This window comes from Sinohyriopsis cumingii, chromosome 3, assembly GCF_028554795.1.
Source record: "Sinohyriopsis cumingii isolate HCF-2022 chromosome 3, ASM2855479v2, whole genome shotgun sequence".
In the NCBI taxonomy this organism is placed as follows: domain Eukaryota; kingdom Metazoa; phylum Mollusca; class Bivalvia; order Unionida; family Unionidae; genus Sinohyriopsis; species Sinohyriopsis cumingii.
The window spans coordinates 88,475,770-88,496,587 of record NC_142963.1 but is presented as its reverse complement, the minus strand read 5'-3'; the positions used below and the strand labels follow the sequence as shown (position 1 = coordinate 88,496,587).

The 20,818-nt window shown below is 34.3% G+C and overlaps 1 protein-coding gene and 1 long non-coding RNA gene across 4 annotated transcripts in view; both read left to right on the top strand.

Annotated features, from left to right (window-relative positions):
• Positions 1-20,818, top strand: part of LOC149803258 (xylosyltransferase Oxt-like) — a 101,539-nt gene that overhangs the window by 54,705 nt on the left and 26,016 nt on the right. For all 3 annotated transcript variants that reach the window (XR_016420165.1, XM_089952907.1, XM_089952908.1), the window contains exons 7-9: positions 4,344-4,424; positions 16,789-17,005; positions 20,575-20,751. Coding sequence is in view for 2 of the 3 variants with exons in the window: in XM_089952907.1 (XP_089809033.1) it covers positions 4,344-4,424; positions 16,789-17,005; positions 20,575-20,751 (475 nt within the window). In the remaining variant the exon portion in view is untranslated. The remainder of the gene's footprint in view (positions 1-4,343; positions 4,425-16,788; positions 17,006-20,574; positions 20,752-20,818) is intronic.
• LOC149803259 (uncharacterized) lies at positions 6,657-13,233 on the top strand. The gene is made up of 2 exons (XR_016420166.1): positions 6,657-9,553; positions 10,074-13,233. It is a non-coding gene; the product is annotated as an uncharacterized LOC149803259 (long non-coding RNA).

The following is a 20,818-nucleotide window of genomic DNA, read 5'->3' as shown; positions in this document are numbered from 1 at the left end:
TTGAATATGACAAAGAAACTTTAAATAAATATGTCAGTTGCTGCTTGACAAATAGTGAAGTCCCACAAATACTAAACAGCAGGTGATTGATATTAAAATAAGATTCTATCAAAGGTTATCATTGAAAAGGTGGATTTTATAGTACCATCTAAAACAAGTTTTACTGATCTTGGTTTAAGGTTTAGATGTTTTGCTTTGCTGAGATTGATGGAAATTTGATTTCTTCTCGTGTGGTAGCTACTATAATAGGACAAACGGGTTGTTTAAGATTACACTTTCCTTTTCCTTGACAAACGTTTTTTTTTTTGTTGTGACACAAGTTCAAGGTTTTCAAGTTGGTATTGTTTTTAATTCTGTTTTTATGATCCACAACTAAACCGCTAGGAATCAAACCATGAAACACTTCATAGATAAATTGAGATCTGTAACAAACTTGATTATTATTAGTTCCATGGATCATCATGTTTAAGTAACCATGATTATTGAGACTTTCAATAATTTTTCTTGTTTTAATATTTCTGATAATTCCTCTGTCGTTAGCATCATAAAAATCATAAATCGGATGTGATTGAAAGTTGTCTTGCAATGGCAAGTTGGTGATATTATTGTCAGTCATACTTCCATTTACCTGATAGACTCGCATCCCCATTGGAATCTCATCACAGAATAGCGTAATTATGCATAAAGTCCTTGATAAGCATTTTAGTGTACTCAGTATCATGAGCACCTTTCACTTTTATCTTTTAACCAGCCGGAGTTCTAATCCCAAGCAGAGCCTTAGTTTTAAGATTAATCACCATGCCAAGCATATTTCCTGCATAGCAGTTGTACGTCTGATGGTGGTAGAATAATTCCTACATCCCACAAAAAGTTGGAGATAATAATAGACATATGATACAGTTTTTATGTCATTATAATAAATATCATTTTTTTTTCTCTAATTGATATTTTGTATTGTACTATTAGAGAAATATAAAAAAGTAGATATAGCAATGCTGAAACTTGCCGATATCACAAAGAGAAGTTTATTCTCAACAGAAAGATATCAGCCTAGAAAAATTGCATCTGCATTTGCTGGGTTTGATAACAGCTGGAGATTTGATAATAACTGTTCACTAGCAAATTTCTCTACCAAACATTTGTATCATCTGCTTCTGCCAACAATTAAATCCAAGCTTGCCACGCACAAGGGTCCAAAGATTGTAGTTCAGTTTGATGTTCAGGTTTCTAAGCTAATTATATCTCTGGAATCCCAACAGCAAGCTGAAGATAGGCTTGTCAATCAGATGCCTATGTCAGGGCATATTGCAGCTCAGCAATGTGAAGAATTTGCAGATCCTTATATTACATCAAAATCTAGTCAAATTCCAACAGGGACAGATTTAATATTGTTGTCAGATAATATATTTCAGGAGATATGGAAGAATATTGATGAGTACACAGCATCTGGTTCGGGCTGGAAATTTGATAAAGTATCAGACATACTAGTTCACACTATGAAATATAATCCACTGCAAGGTGGCTCATATGTCAAACTGCCAGCTAAAAAAGAAAACTTGAAATGTTTTATAAATCTCAGAAATAATGACAAATAATATATCCAATGCACAGTGTTATCAGCGTTATTTCCAGCACGAGATCGTCCTTATTGAGCCTCAAATTATATTAGTCATGTTAATAATCTAAACTTTAACGGCATTGTCTTTCCTGTTTCTAAATATCAGATTCCAAAATTTGAAAAACAAACAAAACAGCTGTTACCTGAAGGTATTGATGTATTTGGTGTTGATGATAAACAAAATATATATCCAAGATACATCAGCGATCGAGCATCACAAACAACAGTAAATTTGTTGTTTTATAAAAATCATTAACCGTGGATCAAAAACTTTAATGGGCTAGTCAGAAGTCTGTATAACAAGCACAAGGAAAAGAAATATTTATGTTTCAGATGTTTGCATGGTTGTAAGTTGCAGCTGGTTTTCAGTAGACATCTCAAGTATTGCTCTAATGTACAGCGAATATCCATGCCTGGTGAAGATGAAAAAATATTACAATTTACAAATTACAGACACAAGATGAAAGTGCCTTTTATAATATATGCAATTATCAAGTCTATTTTACTTCCAGTGCTAGGAGCAGAAAATAACTCTTGTGTAGCGCATAAAGTTGTCTGTGCTGTTGATAGATCTTTATCAGAATCATTAAAGATTTATAGAGGTAAAGATCCTACTGTATGGTTGTTAAAAATCTTGTCAGCAAAATTGATCTCATCATGATGTTACCTGCTAAGACAAAACAATGAAAAAGCTAACAGTTAATCAAGAAGCTGAATTTGCTTCAGCAGAAATATTTCGTATTTGTGAACAGGTGCTTTTGCCTCAAGATCATGTAAAAGATCACCATCATATTACTGGAAAGTATCATGGTCCAGCACATGACAAATGTAATTTAAAATATACTGCACCAGATTTTGTTCTTGTTGACTTTCACGATTTCAGAGAATGTGATCATTGTTGAAGCACTGGGCAATTAAGATATTATCCACCATCTGAAAATTAATAACAGCGATAAAACAAAGTGTATCCCAAATAACACTGAAAAGTACATGTCAGTGACACTAAGTAAGATAAGATTTATTGATAGTCTGCAGTTTATGGCTGCATTGCTAGACGAGCTTGTAAAAGGCTGCAGTAATTTTGATAATTTGACTGAACATTTTGGCCACATGCCAGATTTGCTGAGCTTGTTAACAAGAAAAGGAATTTTTCCTTATGAATATCTCAATGATTGAGCAGATTTGATGAAACGTTTTTATCTGATAAAGATAAGTTTTATATTAGTAATAAATATCTACACAACTACGATAAGACAGTTCCATCAAGTTTTATAGCCTGTCTTGGTGCCAGTAACCTATATGCATATCGAATGTCCAGGTATATGCCATATGGTGGTTTCAGATGGATCAGTGAAAAAACAGTTTTTTGATGAAACTGATAAAACAGAAACAGTCAGATGTAAGAATCCTGATGTTAGTTATTTTGTTCAAGTTGATCTTGACTGTCTTGTTGCACATAATAATTATCCATTTTGTCCAGAGTCGATGCTGATTGATAACAGTTTATTATCTGATGAACAGAGAAATTGTTCACAGGGTAAATCTGTTGTTTACAAACTAGTTCCTAATCTGCTTGACAAATGGAGATACGTTTTACTTTATAAAACTCTTAAACAAGCAGTTGATCATGGTCTGGTACTAAGAAAAGTTCATCACGTGCTAATACAAGCTGAATATCAGTTGCAAAAACTGAATTAAAAAAAAACTTTTTCAAGCTCATCAATAACAGAGTCTTTGGCAATACAATGGAAAGTATCAGAAAGTGAGTCAATATTGAGATCATCAGTAATGTTGAACATCATTATAAACTTGTTGCATCAGATGATTTTGTCAGTATGAAAATATTTAATGAAAATCTTGTAGCCATTCTATAAAGAAAGACAAATTTGAAGTTAAACAAGCCAGTTTATGTCAGTATGGCAGTACTTGAGATATCAAAGTGGCTAATTACCAATTTCATTACGATTTTGTTAAGGTTAAGTGGCCTGATGCAGACGTGTTATTTACAGATATTGACTCACTTATGTACAAGATACAACCTGATGGTATTTATCAAGAGTTTTATAATAACAGGGAGATATTTGATCTTTGAGATTATTCAAGAAACAGTCGATTTCACTGTGATAATAAAAAAAGGTATGTATACAATTTCAAGTGCGTGTATACTGAATGACGGCTTGTTTAAAAATCGCAATGTACTGCCCAGTAATTTTCCACTGAACTCCATATGGACCAGACTGTGAAAAAATCATGCAGTTTACACATAACAGTTATTTTCCTTTGAGGTCAGCATGGACAGTAATTGGTGCCAGTAATTTTCCAAAATGGACTAAAGTATTAGAAAATCACGTAATGTACATGTGATAGTAATTTTCCATTGAGGTCAGCAGTAGTTTGATACAAGGGGGCATTTTTAAGCCAAACCTTATTTTGTCTGATGATGATGATGATTCAATGATAGGTCCTCAACAGGTAATCAATAATGAAATCAAGACTCTTGGCTCAACAAGTTGTTTTCATATTTGTTTAGACTAACATGGGACATCTTGGAGGGGGTAATCATGCTGTCATATCAATACAAAATAGGGTTTTGGCTGAGAAACCCCTTATATCATACTACTTATAAACTGTACATTATCATTGAAGTCTAGTGTGTCACAGGAGAATACTTAGTTTATGTACAGTTTTTATTGATGGTCTTATTGCAATATTTGACTTCTTTCAGGACAATAGAATCTCTGGTTTCATACCTGAGCCAACATAAAGGCCTCAACTTCATGAAATCACATGGGAGAGACACTCCAACGTAAGTGTTTTCTTTCAGTTCTTCTTACACATGACTACTGTACATTCTCAGTATTTGCATTCTTGTTCTATATTGTCACTCCCCACACACATACAATTACACACAGTAGTCTGAAGTTTTGATAATAGAGTAAATTTAAATGCCAAACCTTGGATCATAGCAACAATTACTTTATCTCATTTAATAAAATTAGGGTTGAAATAATTTCTTGGTTTGCAAGCAAGTTAAATTTAAAAATATTTAAGTCCTAATTGTTTTTAAGAAATTATTATATAGTTTTAATTATATCTTTATTAATAATGTGGAGTTTTTTTATTGCTTGTCCAACATTATGTTCAAGATGTAAACTTTTAGATTTTTGTGCAGTTTCAAGAAAAATGTAAATTTTTTGAAAGTGGAAAATCGTTACCATATACACATGCTTATAAGTCAAGTCCAACTTCTAACAACGCGGAACCCTGATAGGCTGTCAAAATGTGTTGGCAGATTAGGGTCTGTGTTGAATGTTCTACTGATTACTCCTAATAAACTGAATAGACCCAGATCTACCAACACATCATGGGATGGTAGATCTGGGTCTGTGCAGTTTACAGTTGGATTCAACTTGTAAGCAAGCTTATAGTGTAGAGTTTTTTTTCATCCCAAGAAAATGCCCCTTGAAAGCATCGGATTGGATTAGTGGGTTTCATTTGGCAAAGTGGTCAAGTGGTAGGCAATTTGGCAAAGTGGTTGATGGTCTAGTCATTGGCATTTTGGCAAAGTGGTTGATGGTCTAGTCATAGGCAGTTTGGCAAAGTGGTTGATGGTCTAGTCATAGGCAATTTGGCAAAGTGGTTGATGGTCTAGTCATTGGCAATTTGGCAAAGTGGTTGATGGTCTAGTCATTGGCAATTTGGCAAAGTGGTTGATGGTCTAGTCATTGGCATTTTGGATTCAGTATCTTTTGGTTTTGTATTTGTCTGTCTTGCTGTTGGGATCACAACATTTTGCCCCCTGGCAAAGGACTTGCAGCTGTTCTAAAATTAAATTAAAGATTATGGTGAGGTGGAAGGGGGAGGTAATCCAGACCCTTCTGTTTTATTTTGAGTTGTCCAATTAAAATAGGCTATTAAAGTGTCTTGTTTAATAAAACTTGGCATAAATGTTTTTGTCAGTTGTAAAGTATGATTACCTTAAATTGTGGGGATTTTTTCTTTCTTTTGTTGAAATACATTTAATGTAGGGGTATTTCAGAATTTAAGTGGGGTGGGTGGATCGGAGGCATTGAGTGTAAAAATATATATGTATATATAATTGGTGTTGGTGACCTTGATTCTTCCAGTTGTTGTTTGTTGATCAGACTGAAACTTAACTATTAGCTCTTTTTAATAGTAAACAATGTTTTCTCACCCATGTGATGGAGAAATCTAGCTGATTTCCTAACCTTTTCTTTTCTTATCTCAGTCTGGTTGTCTCAGTTGTGGTGTCAACGTGCTAGGAACTACTTTTAAAAAGAAGAAACTGCTGTTTTTTTCTACTGTGCCTGATGGAGATATATAACAAGAAGAAGTTCACTCATAAAGCAACTTAAGGTCTCTCCATCTTTGATAACACACCATATAAAACATGTTGAGAGACAGATACATATGCACATGAAGTTGAGTTATTTGGTATTATGCCTTTAGAAACTGCACACAGCATGGCAAATTTTATTATATCTGTAACTTAGGGCTGTTCCATTAAAACATACATAGGACCTGGGGACGGCACTTTTAAAAACATTCCACTTTAAGCTCCAGTCATCAAATTCATATTTTATGTTATGCATGCTGTATTTGTTGCCCATCAAGAGTATTTCCATTTTGACTACTTCGAACAGACATCAGACTATAAAACGTCATTAGTCAGCTATAAATAGGTCAGGAAAAGCCTGCCACATGACCCTGCATTTGCAGTTTTACTAATCACAAAGTGAAAATCTGTCTTTATTTTCTTAATCATAAGAAAAACTTGCAGATTTCTGAATAAATCTTAAAAAATGAAAGAATAAATTCTGTCGCCACATAATTTTAGCCTCATGAGACTTGGTTTGCATCATTTGGATCCGATACAATGCATGCTGCGAAAAGAACCGAATGTAGCCGTATTGTGACAATAATGGCAGTGAAACATGTTTTCCACCAGGGAAGAGGTCGGTATTTGGTTGAGAAAGCAAAGCCTAGAGAAATAATTGACCGTCTTAGAGGTAAGTTCTGTTCTTTTTTCAGCAAGCTAATCAAAAAGTGTTAAAAGACTAGTGAAATTCTGTTTTTTGTTCAATCATTATGAATGTTATTGTTATAGACACTCGTTTCTCTGTCAAAAGCCATTATAACAACACATACTTATCTTCATCCAATTAACTAAATATGACCGAAACGCACAGAATTGGTGAGGGATGGATTTCGTGTTAGTTACCTTGTGTTAATTGATTGAATGGAAGGAAACGAATGCTTATGTATAATGGAGTCACCATTGGAGAATTTAACTCCAACATGCAATCAATCCAAGTCCTTCCATCAGATAATTCTGATGTTTTGGAATACAGCATCACAAAATTTGACTTTTTAATTGTTATCAGAGGAAAAATCTGATTGATGGCACTTGAAAGTTGGAATGGAAGAAGTGCAGAGCATAATAATATTGGCATTACTGTTGCATGAAGCATCTTATGTGACACTTTAAATAAACTAGTTTCATGGATTCAGTTGCATTTTGTTTAATTACTTGACAGTTTAAAAGAAATCTCTGAACTATTGTAATGAATGGCAATATACGGAAAGGAAGTTAAAGTTATAGAACAAAATTAAGAGAATTATCTTGAAACCAATGAGTTATTTCTGTATAGAAATGATACTCTGCATATCTAATTAAAATGTAACTTTGGGTGGTCAAAATGTGTTGTTTTTTTTTCACTGATTCTTAGTAGGTAACAGTTCTTATTTTCATTGATGGTGGTCATAACCATGCAAGTAACAATGTATACAAGTAGATGATTATTACAACTTTTTGCTTTTTATCTAGGCATCTCGTATGTAAGCACAATGATACCATAGTAGCAGGTTGAATTCAACATTGTTGACTTTATGTTTTTGATTTTGTCTGAGTGCATGTCATGTTGCTAAACATTTGAACAGTACACCAATTTTATGGTATGTTTATCATCTCCAAAATATACACAGCATATAACATAATTGCTGCTTTACACTCCATGCCTATTTTTTACGGTGGTTCTTCCCGGGGTTTTCCTAGGTTCTTCCTCCACCATTAATACTGGCCGCCATGAATAGCCTATCGTGTGCTGAAAAATGGCGTTAAACCCCACAACAACAACAACAACAAAAGCCTTTTTTTTATTCACTTGGATAATTTTCATAACGAATGCACTAGTGGTCATTGTTCAGTTCACATGTGTTAGTTTCAATCTGAATCTTATATTGGCTTTGGATTAAATTTTGTTTTGGTGAGGACTGTCCATTTTGAATATACACACTGAGTTTATTTTTTGAAGTTTGAATATTTGTATATATGGGTGGGGATAAGACCAAGTATTACATACACACCTAATGACAAAAACTTTATTAAAGTTACAATAAAACCTATTTGCCATAGCCAGCAACAAGCAGCTGATAGTATTTGCACACTTCCCAGTTTGTTTGTAGCCCCTTACCAATTTTAAAAATGAAAAGCATCAAGAAAATTAGTTCTAAATAAGTGCAGTACATAATTTTAAATCGGCCAATGAGAGGGCAGTCAACCATTCAGTGTACTGCACTTGCATATTAAGCGGGTCTGATTATTGCCATTCACATTGTGTACAAAGGGAGAGAATTGTCTTCCCTTGTAGTTTTTTGTTTTATAGTACATATATAACTGATAAGTAAATTGTAAGCAACTAGATTAGCTCCTGTGCCCCTTTCTGGTTTCCAGGATGTATGATGCATGGCAGTCAGAACTGTGTCATCTGCATCCAGTATTTGCATTGTACAATTTTAGTAAAAAGGTAGCTACAAAATTTATGGAATTAGTGACATTATCAAACACAGTGAATGATCAGATCTCTTGCTTGGAAAGAGGGATTTGCTTATGCAAATATGGAGACTGTGTTACTAAAGATACTCCAGTTTGATTCAAAATGCAAACCAATTGACAGTATTTGAAGAAGGTACTAAGCGGAGGAGGGGTTAGAAAAAAGTACACCCTGCAAGGGGTGTGTAAAAAAAAAATGATTGTTTTCAAAATGGACAGCCCCTCACCTGGAATAATAACTCTTATTAGGCCAGCAATGATGATGAGAAAAAATAGTTTTAGTCTTTTTTCTTTCTTTTTCTATTAATGTTAAGAATGGAATGGCTGTGTGAAATTTTTATTATAATTTTTACAAAATTATTATACACTTTATTTTATTTTAGATAGTATAAAATGTTACTGTCAGAAACTGAATACAAATTTTTCCTCATTTTTAACCATATAAATTTGATAATGGTTAATCCCTTGCAGTATTTATTTAATCACTTGACATGTCCTCACACCAAGCTGTTAAATCTCTGGTACACAAACACACACACACACACTTGAGCTTAAAAGTACTTAACCCCCCCACCCCATATCATCATGGGCATGGCACTTTATTACAATGCCCTGGTTTATTACAATGCCCTGGTTTATTACACTGCCCTGGTGATAAATCACTAAATAACCAAATATTTTCAGCACTCAGCATTGTAACAAAAGAAATGGTTTTACCTTTTCCTATACATTTTTGTTGGTCAGTAGAGTGTGCTTCCCTTTGAAAGAGTATTTTTTAAAAAGTTTCAAAATATAGCCGCTCCTTCTATCATAGCCTAGATGCCATTTTATTGCTTTTTTTCAAACAGAAATCCTAGATAGTGTCAGTATTGTAATGTCAAGCAACATTGTGGTGGACCAATTGGTGACTTTACTACAAACCAACTTCTATTCATGTTGACAAATAAGATACAAAAGTTGAACTTAAGGTTACTCAGGAAGAAACTGCCATCAATGATACAACTGCTGCTTTTAAAAAAAGGGCCACCAAATAGAGATCAGTAATTAATGCAAAATGGAATAATCGAGAAAGAAGCCAACAGGTACAAAGTCAAATTGTAGTTGTTTTATTTAGGTGATGTTACTAAATTGTACAAAATATCATAAATTTTCTTTTTGAGGATTTCGTGTTAAAAATTTGACAATAAAAATTTGTATGCATGTGCATCTCAACCAAGGTCTCTATGGTATTACTCTGATTGCACTACCAATCCAGTTGGTGAGGGGATTCATGTTTACAATACAAAGGTATTGACAGAGTTTCCTTCAACAGCAGGCAGTTTTAAAAGCCGTTTAGCTTATACATTGACATGTTATGTCACATGTAGATAAATTACAATGAAGAGTGATGCTTTATTTGTCATATATTTCAATATCTGGTTCCTTTCTGCTGAAATGTGGGGTCACATTTTGGTATCACAACATGAAGCATAGTTATAACACTAGTAACCATTAGAGAACACTGACTGATTATGTTCAGGATTTAAGTATGTGTGTCGTAGGGGTTATCTCATATGGTTCAAATTTTTAATAGTGCTCATCAGTTCTTTTTTTGTTTTACAGGCATCTACCTCTGTGAACCCAGGGCAATAAGATGTGTGAAAGGGATTTTCTAAAAACATTTTAAAAAGATCTTACTTTGAATTTAGAAGTGATGAATCCCTTAAAATTGTCAAGATGAAAAATGTTAAAAGAAAAAGGTTTACATGTTCTATTGTAATTTCTGTTATCTTTGTTTCAGCAGTTTAAATTACTAGAGTACCTGTTCAGAGATGAAAGTATGCCATTTTTAGATGCCATTTATTGCTTTTTATGGAATTTCAGACTGAGCATTTATCATTGTTGTACATGTTAATGTCAAACATGTAACTGAAGTACCAACATGTCAATTATCCAGAGCATTCAGTTTTCGAATTCACATTTGCTGCCATGAGCCTGTTACTATGATCTAGGTACATGTCCTTTTATTTTTGATCTGTAAGATGACAAATGTGGATTTAGATACCAGGGTTAGGGTCAACACTGCTTGTGTTAGCTTTATTTCAGATAGAGTTGTCATGAACAACATACTTAGTTCAAAGTTTGCTAGTTAACTTTACAGGGTCTCAAATTGCATGTGGTCATGCATACTCTTTACAAACTTGAATTTCTTAAGTGAAGTTTGGACAATTCATTGTCTTTATCCTGTTAAAGATTGGAGCACAGCATTTTAACAATGATGCAAGAAATCAATTTGGTAATATATTTTGAAATAAAGATGTTAAATTGAATGCTGTTTTGAACTATTGTTTAGACCACTTCCCACCTATAAATAATAAGGCATACAGAACCATGCCTAATTTAGAAGAATAGATCAGTATATAGTGACCTTGTCTATCACATTTTTCATCTAAAATAGGAATACAGAATGGTTGTAGAATGCATTTAAGGCAGATTAGTGACTGTCCATGCTAATAGCATTTCAAATGTGCTAAATGTTATGGAAAAAGACAAATAAAGTAGAATGTAGGCATTATAGCAATTCTGTATGCATGTCATTTTTTTTTCAGTGTACACCTAGGCATGCTAAATACTCTTTACACAGCCCTAACAACTTTTATAAGCACCAGTCATCACTCTAATGTGCCAGTTTTTGACTCTCAGCTAGAAATGCACATACTTAAGAAAGCCTAATGTTGCAACAAAATGTACACTTAACATGCTGAGCAGAAATGTCAACTCTGTCTGACAGTCAGATTTAGGTTTGTATTTTATATTGAAACACTTTGGCTGCCTGTAATCTGGCAATGGACCCAGACCATGTACACTATGACTACATAACATGATGACTCGATTGGAGCTGGTCTGCAAAAGATAGTCCTACAGAAATGCATATTAGATTTAAAATTATAATCTTGAATACAATGTTTACCAAAGTAATATAAGTGCAATTTATAAACTTTAATTACTGGTACATATACAGTGTGACCCCACTATAGCATGCTCTGTTATAACATGGATTAGGATATAACATGGTCGTGGTGTGGCTCCCGAAATTTTATATACACATATTTTTCTCGTACACTAAAAAAAATAATCTTTCTTAAAAGTACGAAAAAAGCATAAAAAGTTTATTATCATTCTAGGGAAGAGATTGCAAATGAATAATACAAGACGATCATAGCATAGATCCTGAAATTTTTTATGTACTTTTCTTAAACGTGAAAAAATAGTTTTTCTTCTTCAAAGTACGAAAAATAACATGTAAAAAGTTTATTCTGGGATTGTGTAGGGCTTCGCCAATGTTGCAAACTGCTATTGTTTTTCCTTATTGGTAGCATAATGTACCATCTGGCGATTTTTTATTATTATTGGTGACATTCTTGGCTGCTTAAACTTGTATATACAACAGTTGGTTTGGAGGAGAGAAATTCAGAGTCCCAATGAAAGGAAGTCGATATAAAATGCACTGAAATGTATCTATTGTGACATAAATATATTCTTTGTCCATATTGAAAAACCATCTTAACAGTGCATTGTTATATCATAGTCCGCTTATGTTGACATCTAGCATGAGTACTGTATGTTGTGAGATGTCCACTTTTTTTGTTGTTGACATTTCTGGTAGTGGAGATATAGCGGATGAGGTATTATCTCATAATCTATTTTTCATCAGATTTTTGGCTGCTTGCTAGTAATTAATATATTTACATAGACTGACATTTATATGTGGATGGTAAGTAAAATTCCTCTTCTTTTCACTCAGAATTAAACCCTTCAGAACACTCACATTTTCTGTAGTAATCCCTCTCATCAGACCAGAACACCTCTGTCTCTATCGTCCGTTGACCCTTTGTTAAATTTCTGACACATGCATGGAAGGCAGCATCACTCCGCTATGACAAATTTAAAAAAATAAAAAAAATATTTTGCTTGTTTGTCTATACTAGGTAGGAGGAACAGTGACTACAATCAACCAAACAGTGGCCAATTCCTTTTTTAAAATGTACTCAGATAAAATAATTTGCTGAAATGTCAAAGAAAACATTATGTTTGAAGCACTGATTGTGATGAAAATGCACTAAGCAAATGGAGAAAAAAAATCAGTCTCAATCATGCAGTACAATTATCTGATGTTGCTGCCACAATAAGAAACACACATTTGTTTGGTCCTCCAAAGCTGTCCTTTAGTGGTGACTTCAATAATGCATGCACCCTTCATCAAAGAAAGCCGACTACAATCTTCAATAAAAACAAAGAACCTTTCTTCAAAGGAAGTCAGTACCAAACTTAAATAAAAGCAATTAATTGATTCTGATGGATATTTTCATTTTCCAACATGAATGGAACATGTTTACTGGGCTATGAAAGTTGACTTTTTGTAGGAAAATAGTTTATACTTACGAACGCTACTAATGGAAGCTTAAAATGCAAACTAACATTTACCAACTTGGGACTTACTGATAAGTAAATGTGCTTCATCATTCATTACGTGATTGTGCTATGTTTTTCCTCATAATTGAGACCTATATGACCAGTGACAAAATTATTGGTTATTTTAAATCTGTGTGTGTGCATATTTTCGATGGAATTACTTGTATTGTGGATTCAATGTATGTGATGAGATTCGCAGTTTAGTACATGGTTTTGATACTCTATTCATGATAAACATTAGACACGTATATATAAACAGTATACACATATATGTACCAATCCGTGCTTCTCTAAATAAAGTAAAATATTATATATGCCTTCTGTTTTTACTACAGGTGTTATTTCTCATTTAATATGCATCAATTTAAGATGGTAACTGTGCCAATGAAGTGCGTATTTTACTGCTTGCATTTATTACCTCCCCACACCCTGCATTTTTTCTTTGGGTACATGCATCATTTTCTTTAGCTAACTGACCTGGTTGCTTATAACACGGTTCAGTCTATAACACGGTCAGGTTCTATGGCTCTCAACTACCATGTTATAGCGGGGACATACTGTATATACACATCAGGGTTTTCATCATTTTCTGGCATAAGGGTCCACACAGCACAGGATAATTTGATAAAATAACTTCTTTTATTGAGATATACAAACTGTAAAGACCTTATTACAATCTTGGCTAAAAACATTTTCTTTGTTAAAATGATCAAGTTTAATTTTCATGGCCAAATCCCTAATTATTATTATAGTCTTTGCTATAATTTTCCTTTGTTAATAGTTTTAATTGGTTTTGTGGGTTCCATCAGAGAAAATAAGCTCAATCATAATATTTGTATCATCTGTCATGGCAAAGCCAGGTAAACAATGGCAGTTTGAATACCAAAGGCATGATCAACATCTTTTTCGTAGTCATTAATTTAGAAATCTTGGTTTGCTAATGCATTGCAATTAAAGCATGAAAGGAAAAATTGTTTTGTATGAATAATTGAGTTCAGCTCAGATTGATACACCTAACTTTTTATATGAACTTATGCATGTTATTCAAAAACAAGTCTCGGGTTAATTTTTTAAAAATATGACTATTGACAATTTTTGTCCATCTAAATAAATAAATGACACATTTTCATGTCATAAAGTTAATGAATAGTTATGTTCCCACACAAAAGTGAATTTTATGATTCACCAGCTGGTACATGTACATGTATGTTGATACTTTCAGCAGATAGTAAATCTTGGTGGGCTTATAGGTTCTTTTTATCATGATGATGTATTTTGAAAAATGTTTGAAATTAAATTGCAATTACAATTTAGTACATGATATACAAGGTCCATGACACAGATATGTACAAAAATCTGTGAAAAATAAACAATAAAATTTAACATAATCTGGTAATCTTTCTCAGTTGTAATGTTATAAAACAATTCCCATTTTCATTTAATCAATTATAGAATATCTTTTCTGTTTGCATGTGCTTGTGTGTGTACACACACACACACACACACACACACACACATATATATATATATATATATATATATATATATATATATATATATATCATACAAAATTCTATAGGTGGTTGATTTTATTGTTCAGTAAATTCTGTTAGTGGGTCCTGAAAACTTACTTCCTCTGGTACCATGTATGTTTTAATGGAACAGCCCTTAGTATATTTAAAGGTGAGCATCATTAAATGTAGCTAAAAGTATCTACTTAGTTTTAAATACATCATGTGAAATGAATTAGGTACTTTTAGCTAGATTTAATTACGCTGACCTGAAAATGGACTAAGCTACAGATATAAAATTCTCCATGCAGTGTAGAACAAACTATAACATCAAACACTGTTCCTGATGCACAGGCAATATACATCAATGAATACAAAAAATCAATACTCTCTCAAGAGCATCTGCAAGCCAGCAACAGCCAGAAATATATTATGTCTGACCTGCATTTTTCAAACTTTGCCAAACACCCCCAACCAGCCCCAGTTGAAACAAACATTGTAAACAAATGAAAATCACAGTACTGATAAGATCAGAGTGGTTCTTTCATCAGTTCACACACTATTCCACAAGAAGAATTCCATGATCAGTCCACACATTATTCCACAAGAAGAGTTCCATGATCAGTCCACACACTATTCCACAAGAAGAGTTCCATGATCAGTCCACACACTATTCCACAAGAAGAGTTCCATGATCAGTCCACACACTATTCCACAAGAAGAGTTCCATGATCAGTCCACACACTATTCCACAAGAAGAGTTCCATGATCAGTCCACACACTATTCCACAAGAAGAGTTCCATAATCAGTCCACACACTATTCCACAAGAAGAGTTCCATGTAGCATATCATTGTACCAGTAATAGCAACACTCACCATATTTTTAGGACAGAAAATATAATTTCCAAGAATGTCATGAATTAGAAATCTCCTCACAGCCATTACACACCTCATTAGACTGAGCTGTGTACTTCAGTACCATTTCCTACCATATAACTTTTTCCAAAGTAGAACTGATGAAAGTGAAATGTGATAATACTGTACTAGTATCAAATGATTGTATGTTTCTATTTTCTCATGCGTAGAACTTGTGTACTTAGAGTCGACTGGGCACTCCATTGCCCTTCTTAACATAAATGTATTAATATGCATTTACAAATATAAAAACCGCTCTGATGGCCTAGTGGTTAGAGCGTTCACCTCTGATGCTGGAAGTCATGGGTTTGAACCCTGGTTGAGTCATACCAAAGACTTACTTAAATAATTATTCAGATTTTCATAAAAGAGTGCAACACCTGATCACCTTTATACAGAGTTGAGAGGCATTAATAGTACCTGATGAATACTGTGTTTTGAATCTGCAAACTGTATTGCAGAAGTCCAAGGTTATTTTAATTTAAATTGAAAAATAAATTGGTGGGAAAAATAATCTATATCTTGGTTGGTACCAAGACCAAGTTGTGGGGTTGCATTTGCAGAGCCTTTTGGGGAGACATAATGTAACCTACTGACCATGATTTCTTTGTCTCGATGCAACATAGATTCTCTTAATCTTTTTGCTCACCTGGTCATAAGCTCATGAGGTGATGGTATGACCCCATGTGCATTATCTATTGTGTGTTGTCCGCCAGCAGTGCTTTTTTCACCTTCTCCATAACCTCTGTGCCTCTTTCGGACAAACTTGATGGTACAGTTCTGCACAGTATGTTTTGCCAACATTTTGTTGTGGGTGGTGGATCCCATAGCACTGTTGCAGTTCCATATAGCAACAGGAATGGAAAACCTCTTTTCAACTTCATCTCCAGAATGGCTTATCAGACTTGGTAGTCATGTTACATACTGTATCAAAATTTTATTTGGGGTCACCCTCTCTGCAAATTTGTAGCATGCTTCTCAGCCGCCAAGTTCAAATTTTATTTTCAGCTTCTTCTTAGGACAAACTTTATCAAATTGTGTCCAGGGTGACTTCTTAGCAGTGGTATGATTTTCATAGCTTCCATATGGAAAACCTTTGTGTGACTTTCATAACAAACATATGGAAAACCTATTTTCAACTTCTTTTCCAGAACAGCTGATCCATTTTGATCAAACTGGATTGGAATGTTTGTTAGTAAATGCTCTATCAAAATTATATTGTGGTGGTTTCCCTAGCAGCAATATTTCTTACACCGAAAATGTTTAGCTACTACAAGCCATTAATGATGGCTGTTAGAATTTCATGGCTTGTAGTAGCTACAAATTGTCAGTGTAAGAAATATTGTTGATAAGGAATCCACCACAATATCATTTGCTTATTTTATGCAAGGACTTTGTGTATTTATGCATTTTCTTGCCTTTATTTCTCTTCATCTAGATTTATTAGAAAGCAGGGTCTCGATCAGAATTTTTATGAATGTGAGAATCACCTGTGGAGAATAGGACATCGTGAATTGCCAAAGGGAATTCGTTTTGATGGAGGAAGTGATTGGGTGGGACTATACCGTGATTTTTGCCGCTATGCTCTTGACTCAGAGGATGAGGTGGTGGTAGGCCTCAAACAGATGTTCAATTATACACTACTTCCTGTTGAGGTGAGATCATCCATATTATCTATGGCAGATGAGTTAAATTGACATTTTCAAATTATGTAACTTGATTGTAATGTCTTACTTATGAAAGATGTGGGGGTATAGTCATGTGGTTGGCATGGATGAATCATGGTTGGAAGGTAGTGCATTTGAGTCCAGATGGGGTCCTGCCCAGATCTGCCTTAAGTAAGATAAGGCAGGGTGGGTGAGATATAGTCTTGTGCTTTGCATGGAAGATTCATGATCAGGAATTTGTGTGTTTGACCTTTGATGTGATATTCTGCCCAGACCGTACTGGGTCAAGTGCCATAGTGTATTTCTGGGCAAGGCACTTATGTTGTTGCATGATCACAATATAATCTTGAAGGTGTTTATGTACTATTGAACACTAATCAGTTTATGTGTCAGTAGAATCCATGCTATTTGCCCATGAGCAAGGCACTTAACTTTAATTCGCTCCATTTTACCAAGCAGTAAATCGAACCTGTGATGGACTGGTGTCCGTTCAAGGTGAATCATGCTTGGTCACTTCATGTAGACTCTTAACCTTTCCCTCCAGTTGATGCGGTTGTTCCAGATGTAAATTAATTAACCTGTAAAGGACTATTGTTTCATCTAGGGGAGTCTCTCAGTCATCTCATGCAGGTGCTGAACCTTGCTCCAGTTGTACCAATTGACCCTGATATAAATATATACTGATATTTGCTTAGAGATTAACTTATGGTGTTTCATTCAAGAATCATTTAATCTTTTTCACAACATGCCAAGGAAACTGGGATCCCTTCCAGTGTTATCAGACATGCCAGGTTTTATGGTAATGAAAGTTGGACTGTTGGTCATTTAAAGTGGGAGACCAGGTTTGTAAAGTGGGAGTTTTGGCATTGACTAAGCCATTTTTTCTTTCTTTATCATAGTGGAATTCTTGCAATGCTTTTCAACATTATTTTTCTCTTCATGAAGTATTCCAAAGTAGTAATTGCAAACTATACATAATGGCTATTGGTCATCATTTTTGTTTTTTATTATATGCCTACCAGCGGTCTTGCTATGATTTTACAACTAGGAGTCCAGGACTCCTATTTTAGTAAAGATAGGAGTCCCAACAGCAAATGTTGCAGCCCCCTCCCATAACTTTGCAGATTAGAAGAACCAGTGGATGTCACTGAGTTTAAATTTTCACATTCTCCACACAACTGACATAGATTGAAACTGAATGTTGTCAATCCAAGGAAATGTCTTATTCCAAACACTAAGCCAGGTATCATACACTTTCTTAGACTTGGGTACTGTCCCATCCGAACTATCAGTTCTAGCAAATTTGACACTCTTCTGAATCTCATTACAATCTTTGTCAGTTTGCTTTTTAACCCCAAAGTAATTATCCCAATTTGCAAACAGCATTTTTGTCCAAGTCTCGATGGGTCTTGATTTTGAGGTCACATGCACAACTTATTTGCTTACACTTGAAAACAAACACAATAATGAAAGCTAAAGTTATTCATTGGATGTACTCTTATAATGACCACATGCATATCTGAGGGCCTTTCAGCCACTGAATTCTGTCATTGTAATTATCAGCACAGCCAAAGTGATAAATGGATCAAGACATTTTCCCACTCAGCAGGTGGTTGAAGCCAGACTGGCAAGTCTTTGAATATGTCATGCAGCGTGTGTGTGGAGGACTCCCATGTCTATCTGATGATTGCCCTGATTACTTCTTGTTGACTTGGAACAACTCAAAAATTTTGTTTTATCATGTTTTTAAATCAGGAGAATTTTGCTCACTCTCAAGATTGTCTGGAGACAAGCACAATCAGGAGACTTCCACTTAAATCAGGAGAGCTAGCATCTCTGCCTTATGAGTAAAATCAGGAAGACTTTAACTCTTGTTTTGTTCACCTTGACAAAGTAGATGGCAGTTTATATACTGTCCCCAACATCAGCATCAATGTCCACATGTATAAAAGCATTCATATGTACAGCTTTACTGCATCTAAACCATTCTTTCTTCCTAGGCCCTAGGCAGCAGTTTGAAGTGGGTTTCAAAGGACCTGCCAAGTTGGGTATTTTTGCAAACGATATGTTCTGTTATACATAGAATCATAAAACTTGATGAGGAAATGCATCTTGATGAACACTACATCCTCATAAATCTTTACAGAGGCTGCAAAATCTTATAGTTGAACTACACTGGTTTAAAATTCACCAGAATGAGCTTAAGGCACTCTTTGTTATTTTCAATTCTGCAACTTCCATAGTTTTATTGTTTTCTGAAATTGATGTGTATCAGTGTGTCAGCTAGAAATGTCCGACAGAGTGGTAGGAGTATCTGGCTCATTTGTCTGGTTTGTCAAGTGTTTGTGTCAGTTTTACAGTAGCTTCAGTTCAGGGAACATCAATATGAATATCAATATACGAATATACTGGCATATTGCAATGTAATGGCCAAGATTTACAATACATCAGTATACCAATATACTGGCATATTGCAATGTAATGGCCAAGATTTACAATATATCAATATACCAATATACTGGCATATTGCAATGTGATGGCCAAGATTTACAATACATCAATATACCAATATACTGGCATATTGCAATGTAATGGCCAAGATTTACAATACATCAGTATACCAATATACTGGCATATTGCAATGTAATGGCCAAGATTTACAATACATCAGTATACCAATATACTGGCATATTGCAATGTGATGGCCAAGATTTACAATACATCAATATACCAATATACTGGCATATTGCAATGTAATGGCCAAGATTTACAATACATCAATATACCAATATACTGGCATATTGCAATGTAATGGCCAAGATTTACAATACATCAATATACCAATATACTGGCATATTGCAATGTAATGGCCAAGATTTACAATACATCAATATACCAATATACTGGCATATTGCAATGTAATGGCCAAGATTTACAATACATCAATATACCAATATACTGGCATATTGCAATGTAATGGCCAAGATTTACAATACATCAATATACCAATATACTGACATATTGCAATGTAATGGCCAAGATTTACAATACATCAGTATACCAATATACTGGCATATTGCAATGTAATGGCCCAGATTTACAATACATCAGTATACCAGTATACTGGCATATTGCAATGTAATGGCCCAGATTTACATTTCATCAGTATACCAATACACTGGCATATTGCAATGTAATGGCCAAGATTTACATCAATATACCAGTGTATTTCATTATAATGGCAAAGATTTGGCATTTAAAAGATACATATTTCTCTGATACAATTAATATATCAGTTTGTATTGCAACAGGATTTATTATACTGTAATATATTATGGTACATAATCTGTTTAGTAATACTCGTATACTCAGTCCTAGGTTGAATCAATGTCTAAGCTGGCAGGTTAGGGTCAATCAGGACATTTTTGTAGAGTATATTGTCATATAAAACATATAAATATGAAAGTTACCCACAATTCCAGGGTCCAATCATGCTTCATTACATTTTCATTCATGCTAATATTGTACTTTTATTTTCTTTACTTTGGATATTTTAGTCCTTTTTCCACATCCTGCTACATAACAGTGTGTTTTGTGGGATGTGGGCAGATAACAATCTCCATATGACCAATTGGAGACGGAAGCAGGGTTGTAAATGTCAATACAAGCATGTTGTGGACTGGTGTGGCTGCTCCCCTAATGATTTCCATGCAGAGGATTTTGAAAAGATTCTTGTAAGTTTGCTTTGTGTTTTACATACTCATGGTAGATAGAATGACAACTGTTTTTAGTACTCCTGCA